At 43.9% G+C, this 18,572-nt stretch overlaps 1 protein-coding gene across 1 annotated transcript in view; it reads right to left on the bottom strand.

Annotated features, from left to right (window-relative positions):
* NCLN (nicalin) overlaps positions 1-18,572 on the bottom strand; it is a 45,702-nt gene that overhangs the window by 10,356 nt on the left and 16,774 nt on the right. Inside the window, exons 7-12 of the mRNA XM_068271259.1 lie at positions 14,834-14,922; positions 11,802-11,941; positions 8,805-8,983; positions 8,348-8,435; positions 8,224-8,262; positions 3,129-3,292 (exon numbers count right to left, since the gene is read on the bottom strand). Coding sequence (XP_068127360.1) covers positions 3,129-3,292; positions 8,224-8,262; positions 8,348-8,435; positions 8,805-8,983; positions 11,802-11,941; positions 14,834-14,922 — 699 coding nt within the window. The remainder of the gene's footprint in view (positions 1-3,128; positions 3,293-8,223; positions 8,263-8,347; positions 8,436-8,804; positions 8,984-11,801; positions 11,942-14,833; positions 14,923-18,572) is intronic.

The raw sequence follows: 18,572 nt of genomic DNA, 5'->3' as shown, positions 1-18,572 counted from the left end.
TTTGTCACAAGGTAGCGGAAAATGACAGTTTGTGACAAGAAAAAAAAAATGAAATCTGCCACGGACTCACCATGCCCCTCTCTGAATACCTTGAAGTGTCTACTTTCCAAAATGGGGTCATTTGTGGGGTGTGTTTACGGTCCTCGCATTTTGGGGGGTGCTAATTTGTAAGCACCCCTGTAAAGCCTAAAGGTGCTCATTGGACTTTGGGCCCCTTAGCGCAGTTAGGCTGCAAAAAAGTGCCACACATGTGGTATTGCCGTACTCAGGAGTAGTATAATGTGTTTTGAGGTGTATTTTTACACATACCCATGCTGGGTGGGAGAAATATCTCTGTAAATGACAATTGTTTGATTTTATTTTTATTTTTTTTACACACAATTGTCCATTTACAGAGATATTTCTCTCACTCAGCATGGGTATGTGTAAAAATACACCCCAAACCCACATTATACTACTTCTCCGGCGATACCACATGTGTGACACTTTTTTGCAGCCTAGGTGCGCTAAGGGGCCCAACGTCCTATTCACAGGTCATTTTGAGGCATTTGTTTTCTAGACTACTTCTCACGGGTTAGGGCCCCTAAAATGCCAGGGCAGTATAGGAACCCCACAAGTGACCCCATTTTAGAAAGAAGACACCCCAAGGTATTCCGTTAGGTGTATGGCGAGTTCATAGAAGATTTTATTTTTTGTCACAAGTTAGTGAAAAATGACACTGTGTGAAAAAAAAACAATAAAAATCAATTTCCACTAACTTTTGACAAAAAAAAAATTCTTCTATGAACTTGTCATACACCTAACAGAATACCTTGGGGTGTCTTTTCTAAAATGGGGTCACTTGTGGGGTTCTTATACCGCCCTGGCATTTTACGGGCCCAAAACCGTGAGTAGTCTGGAAACCAAATGTCTCAAAATGACTGTTCAGGGGTATAAGCATCTGCAAAGTTTGATGACAGGTGGTCTATGAGGGGGCGAATTTTGTGGAACCGGTCATAAGCAGGGTGGCCTTTTAGATGACAGGTTGTATTGGGCCTGATCTGATGGATAGGAGTGCTAGGGGGCTGACAGGAGGTGATTGATGGGTGTCTCAGGGGGTGGTTAGAGGGGAAAATAGATGCAATCAATGCACTGGGGAGGTGATCGGAAGGGGGTCTGAGGGGGATCTGAGGGTTTGGTCGAGTGATCAGGAGCCCACACACGGGGCAAATTAGGGCCTGATCTGATGGGTAGATGTGCTAGGGGGTGACAGGAGGTGATTGATGGGTGTCTCAAGGTGTGATTAGAGGGGGGAATAGATGCAAGCAATGCACTGGCGAGGTGATCAGGGCTGGGGTCTGAGGGTGTGGGCAGGTGATTGAGTGCCCTAGGGGCAGATAGGGGTCTAATCTGATGGGTAGCAGTGACAGGGGGTGATTGATGGGTAATTAGTGGGTGTTTAGGGTAGAGAACAGATGTAAACAATGCACTTGGGAGGTGATCTGACGTCGGATCTGCGAGCGATCTATTGGTGTGGGTGATCAGATTGCCTGCAAGGGGCAGGTTAGGGTCTGATTGATGGGTGGCAGTGACAGGGGGTGATTGACAGGTGATCAGTGGGTTATTACAGGGAAGAAAAGATGTAAATAATGCACTGGCGAATTGATAAGGGGGGGTCTGAGGGCAATCTGTGCATGTAGGCGGTTGATTGGGTGCCCCCAAGGGGCAGATTAGGGTCTGATCTGATGGGTAACAGTGACAGGTGGTGATAGGGGGTGATTGATGGGTAATTAGTGGGTGTTTAGGGTAGAGAACAGATGTAAACACTGCACTTGGGAGGTGATCTGACGTCGGATCTGCGGGCGATCTATTGGTGTGGGTGGGTGATCAGATTGCCCGCAAGGGGCAGGTTAGGGGCTGATTGATGGGTGGCAGTGACAGGGGGTGATTGATGGGTTATTGACAGGTGATCAGGGGGATAGATGCATACAGTACACAGGGGGGGGGTGATCAGGAGGGAGTAGGGGGCAGTTTAGGGCATAAAAAAATAAAAATAAAAAATAAAATAGCGTTTACAGATAGTGACAGGGAGTGATTGATGGGTGATTAGGGGGGGTGACTGGGTGCAAACAGTGGTCTGGGGGGGTGGGCAGAGGGGGTCTGAGGGGTGCTGTGGGCGATCAGGGGGCAGGGGGGGGGGGGGAAATCAGTGTGCTTGGGTGCAGACTAGGGTGGCTGCAGACCTGCCCTGGTGGTCCCTCGGACACTGGGACCACCAGGGCAGGAGGCAGCCTCTATAATACACTTTGTATACATTACAAAGTGTATTATACACTTTGTATGCGGCGATCGGGGTGCTAGTAACCCGCCGGCGCTTCCGAACGGCCGGCGGGTTACAGCGCGAGGGGGCGGAGCCAGTCGCCGGTGGCTGATCGCGTCACGAATGATGCGATCGCTCTGCCCATGCCCGTACAAGGACCGCCGCCAATTGTACATGTGGCTGTCCTTGCAGAATCCACTTGCCGGCAAGTGGTTGAAGTATGATTCCATGTTCATTGCAAGATATCCCTAGAAGCGAACAGACGTGTCAAGTTAGCTTGCTACAGCGGATCCTCTAAAGGCTGATAATTGCTTTGGGTGTAAAAATATGTATGTTAAAGAGATTAGAAGATGAAAAACTAAGAAGAATCAATACTTACCCGAGGCTTCCTCCAGCCTCACAAACACGTGCGAGTTCCTCGCCGTCCTCCCGCGATCAGCCCCGGTAACTTGCTCAGTTGCGTCAGTCCGGGTCTACTGCGCATGCGCAGTAGGTGTGCACATGCGCAGAAGACCCAGACTGATCCTGACTTAGGCCATTTACCGGGGCCGATTGCGGCTGAATGGCAGACTGCAGGAGGACGGCGAGGGACTCACACGTGTTTATGGGGCTGGAGGAAGTAAATATCTATTCTACTTAATTTTTTTTTATCTCTGAGGCTGTGTAAGGCATTACTATCTTCTGTTCTTTAAAATATATACATTAGCTCTTTGAACATAAAATAATGGTTGATTACACCATGCCAATACAAACATGCACTCTCTCTGAGACAACATGCAAGGATTAGAGGTTATTACCCCACAAATCAAATTCTAACCATGCTCCATACCTTTTGTCAGCCTTCACATGGTAAAGCTTGACATCCTTCAGGTATCGGCTCATGTAATATTCCAATGTGCTTATTACATTGCTGTCCTTGTCCACCAGCTGTGCAGCCCGGGGCTGGCTGGTCAGCCACTGCATAACAGCATCTAGCTGTTCCTTCTGGACTTGCTGGAGGGAACACAGAAAGATCTTTCTATTGAAATCAAATCACTTCATCACAGTAAATCCAGATATTTTTGTGTAGTGTTAAGTTATTAGTTTGCTTATAGAATTTCATTTAGGAACATGCTATTTTCCTAACACATGCTAATTCACAGACTTCACTTTATGAACCAATGTGAAGAATGGGTATGTAGCTCTGGAGTTCCAGTTTCACTCCAACTTGGCTACAGTTTTAAGGGATAATGTAGTGAAGTATTGAAAGTAAACAGAGTCACACATATAAAGTCAAGTGCCAGCAGCTACTTGATCCCCCTAAGTATAGTGGAGTAACCCAAAGCAAGAATCACGCAAATCTGACCAGCCGATGGTCACACAGATCTCAACTTGGATGCGGTGACCAACTGTTGCCCCCTCTCTACCCATATAGTACCATTATGCCCCAAGCACCTTCCCTTTTGCCAAGTCTTGAAAGGGTAGCGATATGGAATGTGGGTGGAGCATAGCAGCACCATATACGTGGAAAGGGTCAGAGCCTGCCATTGTATCAAGTGTTTTGTGCGACCAGTTGCTGGTTGGACTTGAACAGAGTTTGACACTGGGGAACAGAAATGATCAAGAGATGCTAATTTTTCCTGAATATGATGTAAGCTTCATACAGTTTTAAATTTTTAAATTTAAGTTTTAAATTTGGACCAATCCAAACCTGATGCTGCTGTATTTGCATTATTGCAAAATGCATGCAACTTGCCTGCAATCAGAAAAATTAACAACTCAATCCTCTCTGCCCAGGGATACTCACCTACACTAATGAGGATCAGGTAAATATAAATAAAAGAACCATAAATATGACTGTAAATATAGTCAGTGATTAACTGTGTTTAGGTGTGTAGTATTTTTTATTTCCTACACAATGGCTATCATTCATAAAGAATTCCCGCATGCGGTAATGCTGAAAACAGCTGACTTTACCGAGCACTTAGCAAAATGTTAATTCAGAAAAGCAGTTACCACATGAAAAGCTCAAATTACCGAGCAGTGCGGGAAATTACTGCCTTGTGCAGTGATTATCTCAACACGTCACTAAATGTCAATTCATAAAGATTAGAGCAGGCGGTATTGAGATGGAGAATACCGCTCCCTTGGAAGAGGCGATAAGCATGCGGTTAACAGCTAAGTTAATGGAGACAAATCTCCCAGGCAGCAGCAGTGAAAACAGAACAAAAAAGGCTTTCCAGAATACCCAGGCTGTGTTTTTTAACCTCTTGGGTACCTGTTTTCATATGTTTTTAACATCAGAAAGCCTTCATGTGTAACATTTCTTGAAGTTCTTCCAAGCTGTGGCAATTAAATAGATTGTTTAGAAAGACTAATAGACAGATTCAGGGCAAGGAGAGGCAGTTTTTTAAAAAAATGTGCATCTAAAGGGAAGCTGGGGCTGCCTCTTATTGTAATGCTGTCTCTGGAGTAGAAAATGTATCCGCTCAGGCAGCTTCTGATGTTACCGCCAGAGTAGAGCCAGCCTTAGTTCGGGAAAATATCAAACTTCTATCGCAACTGTAAGCATTTTTATGAATTAGCACACAGAAGTCTAAAATACCGAATGTGGTATTTTCACGCACAGATTTTTTTACCGAACACACTTTTATGAATGATCGCCAATGCCTGTAAAGCATTTCTTTTTGAACACTGCTTTCCTGCCATCCTAATATACCATATTAAAGTGAACAATATTTAAATACTTATATTTGCCTTTACAGTCCATAGTCACAAGAAAACGGGCTGCTACTCCATTTTCTCAACACCATGGCCTTGATTCATAAAGCATTACCACATTCAGTAATGCCGAAATCAGCTGACTTTACTGAGCACTGAGGAAAATGTCAATTCATAAAGGCTGTTACCGCATGAAAAACTGAGGTTATCGAGCAGTGAGGTAAATTACCGACTTGTGCGGTAAATACCTCAACAAATGTCAGTAAATCTCAATTCATAAAGACTAGATCATGTGGTAAAAGCCTGAAATTTTACCGGCACCTCTGGTGTGGAGAAATGAAAGCGAGACTGTGCGAGTCTGTGAGAAGCCAGCTGGCTCACACAAGCAGAGAGGGATAAGCTACAACTGACAAAAGCAGAAGCCAATAGAAACAGCCCCATCTCCTGCATGTCCTAATTATGCATTTTGATAGGACCTGCAGGCGTTTCCAGTAGGTCTAGCTTTTCTACCCCCAGGCAGTGAGCAGAGAGATCACGGAACAAAAGAGGCTTCAACTGCCACCCTTTGGCATTTTAACCTCTTAGATTCCAGTTTGAAGATGTGGAGGAACTAGAGGGAAAAACACCTAAGCATGGCATGTGTAGCATCTCCTGGAAGTTATTCTAAGCTGTGGCAAATAAAATGTTAAGAAAGACTAAGATTCAGAGCGAGCAGAGGCGGTATAACAAACAGTATAGCAAAACATGTACATCTAAAGTGATGTCGGACGCCTCTTACTATTGTAATGCCCTCACTGCACTGATTTTTTGTTGATTGAGTTTTGGAGTCTATTGGAGTTTTTGTCTATTGAAGCCGGTAAATTACCAACCTTCTACCGCACATGTGAACATTTTTATGAATTAGCACACAAAATTCTAAAATACCGATACAATACGTTTTGTAAGTATTTATCTACTTTTATATGTGTTTTTTTTTTTTTTCCTGTCATAGCATAGCTGTCTCTCCTGCTTTAACCAGTTGATGCAGAATTCATGTTTATAAATACCCTATTTGTGCCCTAATTAGTACAAATAGGATATTTAATAAACGTGCATTTTGCCAAAATACACGCACGCCGCAGGAGTTTGTTGGTATGTCACTGCCCAACATGCAAAAACCTTCACCCTGAGTCTATAGAAAGCCTATAGCATAATTTCAATTTTTCACTTCTACGGCCCCACTCGCCTCTCAATTTAAAATTATGTTGAGGTGTGTGTGTGTGTGTGTGTGGGGGGGGGGGGTGTCAAAACCCCCCCAAACCTAAGTTTTAGTGCCTCATGCTTCTGCTCTTTCCCTGCTCACTGCCAGTCTTTCCAGCAGAAGCCTATGGTCAAATGTGCCCCCCCATATTCCATCCAACATAACAAGAGGAGGGGTTTGAGTGGCACGGTCACCTCCCACACCTATTCTAGGAGGCAATACCCCTCTGCTACAAGAGTAGAGGAGTGACAAGAGGAGTACTGTGTGGCAACAGTATAAAAAAAAATGATCTTGCATTTCAAACGCCATTTCGCAATCTGACCTAGATACCAACTTGGCCCCAGGTGATGTAAGGGCTGATTGCTTATACTGTACATACATGCCTGAAAATGAGGCTCTGGTGAATAATACATTGTACTGTACTAGAGATTCTGATCCAATACAATGTCATAGCTGCCAATGTTTAGACTACAGAGTCAGAATGAAACTATACAAGTATTCAGTGTTTGAAGAGGTTATCTACAGTTAAATAGACATTGTCATGAGTTTAGAATCATTATAGGGGTTAACATTCCTGTCTCTTAAAAATGTGTAAAAAAAAATTCAAGCAAATTGCATTACTGAACCAGAACACTTGTTTTTAAGCATTGTAACAAATGAACTTTAACCCAAATAGATTTGTCTATCGACGAAAGATCATTTAACCTCCTTAGCGGTATGGACGACTATATACGTCCATTACCGCCAGAGGTCGCCGCTCAGGCCCTGCTGGGCCGATTTTTGTGAAATAAAAAGCAGCACACGCAGCCGGCACTTTGCCAGCCGCGTGTGCTGCCTGATCACCGCCGCTCTGCGGCGATCCGCCGCGAGCAGCGGTGAAAGAGGGTCCCCCCAGCCGCCCGAGCCCTGCGCAGCCGGAACAAAAGTTCCGGCCAGCGCTAAGGGCTGGATTGGAGGCGGCTGACGTCCATGATGTCACTCCGCTCGTCGCTATGGCGACGAAGTAAGCAAAACAAGGAAGGCTGCTCATTGCGGCCTTCCTTGTTTATTCTGGTCGCCGGAGGCGATCAGAATGACGCTTCCGGAGCGCCCTCTAGTGGGCTTTCATGCAGCCAACTTTCAGTTGGCTGCAAGAAACAGTTTTTTTTTTTATTTAAAAAAAACCCTCCCGCAGCCGCCCTGGCGATCTTAATAGAACGCAAGGGAGGTTAAAGCCCTATCCACTTTGCATGCTTTTAGTGACATACACAACTGCCTACGGAAAACAGCAGCCTGCTAGTAAATGCTAAAGATAGGGATAGTCAATGAGATGCAAACCACCTCCCCCTAGGCAGGTTTAATTTCATGTTTAAAGAGAATCTGTACTCTAAAATTCTTACAATAAAAAGCATACCATTATATTCATTATGTTCTCCTGGGCCCCTCTGTGCTGTTTCTGCCACTCCCTGCTGTGATCCTGGCTTGTAACTGCCATTTCAGGCAGTGTTTACAAACAAAAGACATGGCATGTGATAGGCTGAGAGGAGCTCAGTCTGTGACTCATACAGAGCCTGCAGTGGGTGTGGAGAGGGTGTGTATAGCTTCTATCCTATTACAAACAGAGCAGCACATTCTTGCCTGAGCCCGACAAAGCCGCCAGAGGAAAGAAGATTAGATTATATAACAGAGATAATACAGCCACTGTGCAACTAGGAAAGGCTGCAGTAAGACAGACCACATTAGAACAGTAATAGGAACTTATAGGATAGAAGAAATAAGGCTGAAATTGTTGTTACAGAGTCTCTTTAAGCTGCATACATTTGCATTTCAAAATTTGCATGATTCTGCTTGGAATGATTTGCATCTTTCTAACCATCACTAGCTACAAGGCAGTGCTGAATACTACAAAGTTTCTTTGCTTTTGCAAAACCCTACATTATTTTGACCAAGACCGTAAAATATAAATTAAGCACTCTAAACCCAATTTGAAGCTAAACTTCCTTACCATCTGCTGTGTAAAAATCTGTAGGTCGGCTGGAGCCCCCTGTAACAATAGGAAAGCAATTTTAATACAGACAAATAAAATATGTATAGGCAATCCATAAAGCATTTAAGCATGAACCACTTACCTTGTCGGTTAAATTATAAATAACACGTGTTAAAGCCTCAGCAATAATACGGGTGTTGCGTGACAAAACATCATTGTCCACTTTCCACCTGTAGCAAAAACCACATGATTAAAAGCAGGCCCATAATATAGGCAATTAAGCGATTACCTCATTAGTAGAAGCTGATTAAAATGTGATCACACTACCGGAATTACAGTGGAGAATGAGCGCAATATTGTAGATATAAGGTATACTGAGTGCATTACAATATACCCTGTCAGTAACTTCTGCATAACATACTGTATAGAAAATAAATATTACATGGCTTACTCAAAACCGAAGAATTTGAATAAAATGTTAGTAACCTGGTCCAAAATTCAGCGATTCCATTCATACGATTTCTCCACACAAATGTTAAACAAGGGCTTGCAATCAACTGGCGTTTTATCATTCTCTCACACGAGGGTGATCGCCTTACCTGAGATCGAGGACACTGTTGCGGTGGCCACTGCGATGTCCATCTAGATGTGAAATTGTAAAGGAGGGCAAGCGACGAATAGCAAAGCGCTCGTGCTCCCACGCCAGAGTATCTTCAGCAAGGTTAATCTTCTTATGGACCATGGAGAACTTTACTTCAGGAAACTGAGTAGAGATGATCTTTAACAGACAAGGTAAATTACTTAAAATGTCATACAATCCTAGTCTCCTGTCAGATCATCAGTAGCAGACAAATTTAACACAATAGGCATGGCCAAACTGTAGAAAAATAGCTTTATTTTGTCAAAGCAAAGCTGAAAAGCCAGATGTGACATAGTTCCTTACACTGTATCATTGGCCGCTAGCAGACATTTAGCATAAAACAACGAATATGAGGAACCCAAAAAGATAAAACATTTGGAACATAAAAAAGAAATATGTGCAGTACTAGTACACTTACCAAATGCAAGGACACCATATGGTGAGAAGCAATTTTGTGAATACTAAAATCATGTGTTTTGTGGTTAACACCCCATTCAGGTATAAATGCTACACTGTTGTACATGCAACACAAAGTTTCACTAAAGGTGGCCACACACGATACAATAAAATGATCCAATTTCATGGCAATTAGATAAATGATGGGATCTCCCGAAAAAAAAAAAAAAAAAAGAAAAAAAAGGGGGGGGGGTTCTCATTCAACTGAAAAATCCGATCGGATTTCCAGTTTTTTCTTTTTCAATTTTTATCGATCCAGAATGCTGGAAATTTTTCTTCAATTTTTCTAAAGATGGTATGGTATGTGTTAGATTGTCAGTTTATTAATATACACACCCTAGCAATTTTTTAAGAGTTTCCAATCATTTTTATCATAATTGGGGAAAAATTGAACATGTGTGTGGTACATTGGTCAGATTTTTGAAATGTTACAATCAGTCAGAAAAATTGATTGCAATTCTTGAATTGAACAGATATTTAAAAAATTGTATGGTGTGTGGCCACCTTTACACCTGAAGAGATTGGTTCCTCCCGCAGAATGCATTATCATAAAGCTCAATAAATGGTTTGCTTATCACCATGCGTTTTCTTTTTACTGGGCAAGTGTATAGCTTGCACGCCTTTTTAGTTTTTAATAAGCTAGATCGTTTCATAGTATCTTCTCTTTTCACTATGTAAGAATACTGTCTTGCCTTGTTTAACTAATGATTGTTTTCATGACTAGTGTTTTTTTCTTTTTATTGAAGAGCAACCAACCTGAGAAGAAATTAACAACCTGGAGCACATAGGTTAATTTCTCCATCTCCCTGATCAGTGGTTGCCTTGTAGATAACCGGTTATGTTTAGTTCACGATTATATTAAATTCCTGGTATCTGACTCACTGCACTTAGAGCAGGGGTGTCAAACCCAAATACAAAAGTAAACAAAATTGAACACTGAGTACACACAGCTCCCCGGTGTCTAGTGGTCTCCCTCCTACCCGTCAATTCAGGTGTACTTTAACCATGTCAGCCGTGCGGACGTGAGCTTCACATCCGCAGCGGCAGGTGCTAGAGCGGCAGGGACGCGCTAGTCACATCCCTGCAGTTTGGGGGTCTGCAAGCGATCCTGCGGGCAGATGCCCACGATCGCGCTGATGCCGCTATCAGAGAATCCGAGCATGGCCGCCAAGAATAAACACCGTTTTTGTTCAAAAACACACAGTGTTTATTCTGTAAATGGAGCCGCCGCGCTAGCTCCCACCGTAATTTCCGCCGCCCGATCGTTAAATTTATGAATGGAAACAATGTTTCCATTTATAATCTCCCCGCCGCCGCTGTGATCGGAGGCTTCCGATGGAAGCTTACGTCACTTCCACTTGTTACAATGTAACAACACATTGTATCCTATGTAGCGTAATTGTACGCTACATAGAATTTTGCTTAGCGGGGACATCTTGTGGCCAAATAGTAAAATACACCTACTGGCTATAGGGAAAAAAAAAATATTTATGTCAAGAGGGCATCTTATTAAATAATGGGCTCAAAATTAGTGATGGATGTAAAACTGAAAAAAATGCACCTTTATTTCTAAATAAAATATGGTCACCATACATTATACTAGGAATATAATTTTAACGTTGCAATAACCGGGAAAAATGGGCAAACAAAATGTGTGGATTTTAATTACGGTAGCATGTATTATTTTTAAACTATAATGGACGAAAACTGAGAAATAATGATTTTTTTTCTTTTTTTTGTATCATTCCTGTCAAAATGCATTTGGAATAAAATAATTCTTAACATAATGTACCACCCAAAAAAAGCCTAATTGGTGGTGGAAAAAACAAGGTATAGATCATTAATTTGTGAGTAAGTAGTGATAACGTTATTGGGGAATGAAAGGGAGGAGCGCTGAAAGGGGAAAATTCCTCTCGTCCATAAGATGAAAAATACCGGTGGGCTGAAATGGTTAAAAACACAACCAAATAAAATTCCTGGTCGTGGTGAATGGAGCCCTCCCACTCAGCATGATGTGCCTGAATAACCAGTCACTAAGCCTTAAGCCCCAGCTACACGATACGATTCTTTGTGTTATCCGATTATGATTCTATTTACAATCCGATTAAATCCGACATGTCCGATCAGGATTTGATTCAATGCAATTCGATTTACCATTGTTTTGCAATGGCAAATCGAATTGAATCGAATCCAGGACATGTAGGATTTACTCAGATCGTAAATAGAATCGTAATCGAATCGCACAAAGAATCGTATTGTGTAGATTGGGCTTAACCTTTAATAAATGGTCAGGTTCCAACATCTGTCAACCCCAGAGGGATGGAGTATAGAGTATACTTTACAACTGGCATCCTATAGTGCCACCTCTGTGGGGAATAGTAAATTTAGGTTTGTTTTATTTCACTCCAGGTTTCATTTAATCCAGTACAAACGAAAAATGAGGCACATTCTTTATTGCAATGTTATTACGAGTTAACTTGCATAACATTTGAAAAATTACCATTTCCAGCTCATTCAGAAATGCATGCTGTAGGGTGCCCTCCTTGGGAGGCTTTGATACATGGAGATGCAAGCTGTTTCCAGTTCCAATTGAATCCAGGCAAAGCACAAAAGCCACATTATCTTGAAGCAAGCTAGAATCTAAAGAATATGCACAAGATCAGACATTTTGAGGTCACTAAAAACTTTGAAATGCAACCTCAAAATCCTCCCATTCCCCAAAATGTCTTATTCTTCTTCAAATATTGAAGACATGGTCTGCAACAATGTCACAGGAAATACTATTTCATTGACATCCTTGGACAGTTGATATTCTGTCATGAAAAATACAGCCACAGCACTAAAGCAGGCCATACACTGGCTCGATTCGCGGCCGTTTCGACAGCAGATTCGATCCTGGGATCGAATCTGCTGCCAATCGTTCGCGGTAAACGCAGCCGCAGATCCGATTTCCTCCCGAAATCGGATCGGTCTGTCGATCACGCCGTGCGGGAAATTACCCTCGATCGCCCGCGGGTAAAGTGCGCGTCGCTAGCGGCGGCCGATCCGATCAAGTATACATTACCTGAAGCTGGCTACCGGGCATCTTCTCCGCGCTGCACGGCTCTGTTCCGGCTCCATCCCGGCGCTTCCTGTGTCACTGCAGTGACCAGGAAGTTCAAACAGAGGGCGCTCTATTTGAACTTCCTGGTCACGGAGTAACACAGGAAGCGCCGGGATAGAGCCGGAACAGAGCCGTGCAATGCGGAGAAGATGCCCGGGAGCCAGCATCAGGTAATGTATACAGGGGGGGGGGGGGACAGGCGGCAGGAGTAGCTCAGCAGATGGTGAATCGGTTTCAGGCTAAAATCGATTCACAATCTGTTTGCAGTAAAGGCAGCCATACGCTCCCTCTCTGATCAGATTCGATCAGATAGGGATCTGTCAGCTGGTCGATCTAATGGCACATCGACCAGTGTATGGCCACCTTAAAGGTGGCCATACACTTGTTAGATTAGCAGCAGATAGATCTCTGATCTATCTGATGTGTTTAGAAATATTTTTTTTACTAGAAACAGATTTACAATAGATTTCAGTATGAAATCTATTGAAAATCGATCTGATGGCATTTATTTGTTGTTATCAGATTTCCATTAGGTCCAATGCAAAATGATAAGCCATCTCAACAGATCCACCTAGATTTTCCATCATGTCAGATCAATTGAAATCGATCGTAATCGGCTGCAAATCGATCAGGCAATCGATTTGCAATCGATCATCAGCTGAGTGTATGGGCCCCTTAACTGCATTTTTAGCAGTGTTCTCCCCAGGACTAATTAGGTGGGCGGGCCGCCCGGCTGTTTTGAGGCCCCGCCCGGGTGCTATCAAAGGCCCGCCTGCATTTTCACACAGTAGTTGTCCTGCTCTGCCATGTGCCGAATATCCGTGCTTACAGAGCGGATCTTCTTCTGCTTAGCTACCGCTAGTTTCCGTAGCGCTGCCTGCCTTAGCCATGTGCCGAATATCCACGCTTACAGAGCGGATCTCCTTCTACATAGCTGCCACTCGTTCCCGCAGCGCTGCCAGTCCGGGCAGTCAGTCAGACCTCTAGATCGGCGGCAGCCCGCAGGGATAGGAGAGAGTGGAGCGATGTGTGGTACTGCGCTATAGACTTCACATACAGAACGTGACAAGTGATGTAACTTCCTGTATGTGAAGTCTATGGCGCAGTACCACACATCGCTCCCCTCTCTCCTATCCCTGCGGGCTGCCGCCGATCTAGAGTCTAGAGCGTGGATATTCGGCACATGGCTAAGGCAGGCAGCGCTACGGAAACTAGCGGCAGCTAAGCAGAAGATCATCCGCTCTGTAAGAGCCCCCCTGCCAAGAGGACATTTGGCAGACGACAAAGGCGGGCAGGCAGCGCTGCAGGAACTAGGGAGCACATCCTCCAGTACTTCTCCTCCGTCCGTATATCGGAATGGCCAGTGCTCCCCTGGGCTGCAGCAAGTGTCCAGAATCAGTGGGCTGGGAAGCGGGTCACCAGTTCCAGCATCCCCACTGAATAACTTCACCCCACAACTTCCTTGGGTGCATGTAGCCCGGCAAACGGCAGGAAGGAGTGCTTCGGGGGGGGAGGGGAGGGGGGGGGTGTGCAAGCACACTGGATCAGGGCAGAGAGGTGCCCTGTACTGCAGGGCATAATCATAGTGGAACAGAATGGTTGTGTAATTATAAATATGTTTGCAGTAATACGTGGCTTGCGATGTGCTGTGCTGCGATGTAATGTGTGCTGCGATGTAATGTGTGCTGCGATGTAATGTGTGCTGCGATGTAATGTGTGCTGCGATGTACTGTGTGCTGCGATGTACTGTGCTGCGATGTACTGTGCTGCGATGTACTGTGCTGCGATGTACTGTGCTGCGATGTAATGTGTGCTGCGGTGTACTGTGTGCTGCGATGTACTTTGTTGCAATGTACTGCGCTGCGATGTACTACGCTGCGATGTACTGCGATGTACTGTGATGTACGTGCTGCAATGTAATGTGCTGCGATGTACTGCGCTGCGATGTACTGTGCTGTGCTGTGATGTACGTGCTGCAATGTAATGTGCTGTGATGTACGTGCTGCAATGTATTGTGCTGTGATGTACGGAGGGTGATGGGATGTGATAACTAATAAGATAAAAAGATATGAAGTTTGAAGGTCGGTGCAGTAATATGTGGCTGGTGCTGTATGGGGGCATACTGAAGTGCAGTAATATGTGGAATGTAAATAGTGGTGCTGGTGCATAGTGTATGAAATGTGTTTTAAGAGTGCTATAACCTGTTATAAGGAAATAGGACCCAGTATTGTTTGAGATGTCAGGGATGTATAGGGCATGATAGCGGGTGCAGAGGTGCATGGGATGTGATAGGGGGTGCAGGGATGTCCTATGCTGTAAGCATTCCCACCGTTGCGCCCCACCCGGCTACTTTTTCATGCCACCCGGCTAGAAAAAAATCCTGGGGAGAACACTGTTTAGTATTGCTTCTACTCTGCATGCTGACATACCTGTGTGATCCAGATGATCCTCCAACCATCTCTTTGTTCCCTGATAATTAAACTTTCCTCCTCCTGATGCGAAAAACAGCAGATTGTAACTGTGCAAGGAAAAATATGGATATAAGGGCAGGTCACACAAACAAAATCAAACTCATACACAAACATTATACAAAATAACACATAAGCATAGTAAACAACACCAATTCCTGAGGGACAAGTGCACTTAGACCAGTGAGGAAAGACTCATAGGCTTGTACAAGTCTAAAATCTACACATACATACATTTGCTCCAGAGGGTTTTTTTTACTTCCTATGTAGTAGTCACTTACAGAAAGTATTATAATCTGACAGCTCTAAACCTCTTATCGATCAGGTTTTGATCAGTCATTGGGAATTCTCAATGTTTATGTAAAGGGCCTATACAAATATCCCAGACAGTCTGCCTGGTCATGTGCAACCATTCAGGCAGTTGGACTTTTTCACGATCATCCAAGGAGTGCTTTTAAAAATAAAAGAAATCCTGGGACTCCACCATGAGGAGATGAACTAGTCTATGACCTGTCAGTAAGAGTTTCAGAGTTGGCAGATCATGAAACCTACTGTAGGCGTCAGCTCCCCAGGAAGTAAAAATATCATCATAGTACATTTACTCTGGGACAAATAAACATCTTATATGTTTGTGTATATATGAATTTTAAATGTTAGTTTTTTCATCATAGCAAAACCTTAGCCACATACACATGTAGGAATTCTGTCACAAAAAATAGTGTGCAAGTTTCAGGTGACAGCTACATGAGAGCTGTACAGGCAGGATGCTTGCTCCTTGCAGAGCATCATGTAGTTTAGGGCATTGGGGAGATGAGCATTAGGTGCCTCCCTCAAGGCAGCAGTTGCCGGCCGGAATGTCAACTAGCAAAAGGATATCTTCAAATTACTGTGCGAGTTTCAACCTTTCAGTGTTCTCCCCAAGCCTATTTAAGTGGGTGCTCCACCCGGCTCTGTCCGGGCTCCCGCCCAGCTGCTGCTCGCTGTCACATTCTCTTTGCAGCCAGCATGTGCAGAGGAGGCGGGCAGAGCAGTGAATAATAATGAACAGGCGGGACACTCGCAGCTCTCGGTCCTGAGCCCTGTGTGCAGAGGAGGCGGGCAGAGCAGTGAATAATAATGAACAGGGGCGGGACACACACAGCTCTCCTCATCCAGCTAGTCAGTAGCAGAGAGTGTGAGGAGAACTGAATTGAAACGTTTGAAAGAAATGTAAAGGATGGAAACCGAGAGCCCAATATAGTGCAGTAAGTCTTGGTAAATGAAATAAGACAACACAACAACAAGTAATATACTCACAAGCCTGGGTTACCACTAAGGCAACCACTGATGATGCGGGTGGGGAGAATTATAACCTGACCCCACTCAGGTCTAAGAAGTCGCTCTCTGTAGATAGGAAAACGGGGATACACCCCTCCACCCGGGGTGGACTAGATCAATGGAAAAATGCAGAGTAACAGAGGCGCCAAATTAGAGTAAAAGATTTTAAAAACCACTTAAAAAGGAGGTTGGTTGGTGGTTACCGCCCTCAAGTATATAGTGACCCGCCAATGAGTCGTATATAAGTAAACAATGTAATTTATTTTAAAGATCTCCAGGCAAGCAACGCGTTTCACGGGTCCAGAGCCCGCTTCATCAGGCAATCAATTTTGGAGATACACACAAATGTGTCAATTCAAGGTAAAGCGCCAACTGTGAAAAGTTGGTGCTTTACCTTGAATTGACACAGTCGTGTGTATCTCCAAAATTGATTGCCTGATGAAGCGGGCTCTGGACCCGTGAAACGCGTTGCTTGCCTGGAGATCTTTAAAATAAATTACATTGTTTACTTATATACGACTCATTGGCTGGTCACTATATACTTGAGGGCAGTAACCACCAACCCCCCTCCTTTTAAGTGGTTTTTAAAATCTTTTACTCTAATTTGGCGCCTCTGTTACTCTGCATTTTTCCATTGAATTGAAACGTTTGCAGACTGCTGGGGGAGATAACCATTAGTTGCAGCCCGGCAGTACATGGTAATATACAGTATATACTTATAGTCTGTATAGTGTGCTCCCTCCTTTGCATTCCTGGGATTCTTTTATGTTTACTTTTTGTCAGTCAGGAACAATAAATTGCAGGAATGGAGTGGAAAGGGCACACTATGCTACTGCAGAGTATATATCACTGTGTGACAGCATGGCTGATTCCTTTTCTTCTGCCAGTCCTGCTGGAGAGACAGAAGGCTCTGCACATTTGTTTTAAGGTGCCCATTAACAGTACAATTTTTCTTTCAGATTTGATCTTTCTACGCCATTTGAATGATCAAAACTAATCTGATGGCAGTTATCGATCGTTCCCATTAACAGATCAATTTAAGGTTTTACATTACAATTCAATCATAAAATCAAACTTTTGAATCAATATTTTTCCCCCCCTTTTGCAAAATGACCAAAGAATTGTTTCACATCGATTTACGCCACATAAGGCACATTTTTCTATACTTCTGAACATAAAAATTGTGTTGAAAGATCGAATCTGAGGGAAAAATTGTACTGTTAATGGGCACCTTTAGTTACGGTGATCACAGCTGCCAGATGCTGCTGATCCCCATAAAGCTAAACTGCAACGGCTTTTGCAGGGAACAGCACAACCTCAGAGGCTATGATTTCATATGCCTCTCCATCACCATTTGGTACACCCTACAGATTATTATTATTTTAGTATTTATACAGCGCCGACATATTACGCAGCGCTGTACAATGTATTATATATATCTTGTCACTAACTGTCCCTCAAAGGAGCTCACAATCTAATCCCTACCATTGCCATATGTCTATATTATGTAGTGTAAGTACTGTAGTCTAGGGCCAATTTTAGGGGGAGCCAATTAACTTATCCGTATGTTTTTGGAATGTGGGAGGAAACCGGAGTGACCGGAGGAAACCCACGCAGACACGGAGAGAACCTACAAACTCTTTTGCAGATAGTGCCCTGGCTGGGATTCGAACCAGGGACCCAGAGCTTACATTCCCATCTGCTTCCTGCAACGATGTCCAGGAACCATCTGAGGGGAGAGCTGCACTGCAATTGGGGGCAATGGACCCCACCCGGCTAATTTTTTATGCCACCCGGCTGGGAAAAAATTCTGGGGAGAACACTGCCTTTAATTATACACAAGTATTTTAACATGCATATATGGTCTGCTTCACACTGCAAGGGCCCTTCTCCACTAGCCGTGTTTTGCCGATCGCTAGGGCACCGTGATTTACATGGAAATCGCGGCGCATTTTTTTCCAGGGCTGTGGAGTCGGTACAAAAATCTCCCAACTCCGACTCCTCAGTTTATGAAACCACGACTCCGACTCAGGGTACCCAAAATAGCTCTGACTCCTCGACTCTGACTCCTTAGTCTAATACTGAACAGGGCTGTGGTTTTTGTACAAAAATCATCCGACTCCGACTCCTCAGTTTATGAAATCAACGACTTCCGACTCCAACTCCGGGTGCCCAAAATTGCCCCGACTCCTTGACTCCGACTCCAAAGCCCTGATTTTTTCCATTAGCGTGTTAAGATTTTTTTGCTATTCGCAAGCATAGTGCTGTGCGATTATTATGGTGATTGCATTTCACTCCCGATGGTTCACATTGCAATCGCATCGAGTGGAAAAAGCTCTTACAGGAGCAGACGCATTTACAATCGCGCTTGCAATGGAAGAAC

This window comes from Hyperolius riggenbachi, chromosome 1 (genome assembly GCF_040937935.1).
Source record: "Hyperolius riggenbachi isolate aHypRig1 chromosome 1, aHypRig1.pri, whole genome shotgun sequence".
Lineage (NCBI taxonomy): Eukaryota > Metazoa > Chordata > Amphibia > Anura > Hyperoliidae > Hyperolius > Hyperolius riggenbachi.
Note: the sequence above shows the minus strand (reverse complement) of the source record. Positions and strands in the feature narration are given on the sequence as shown.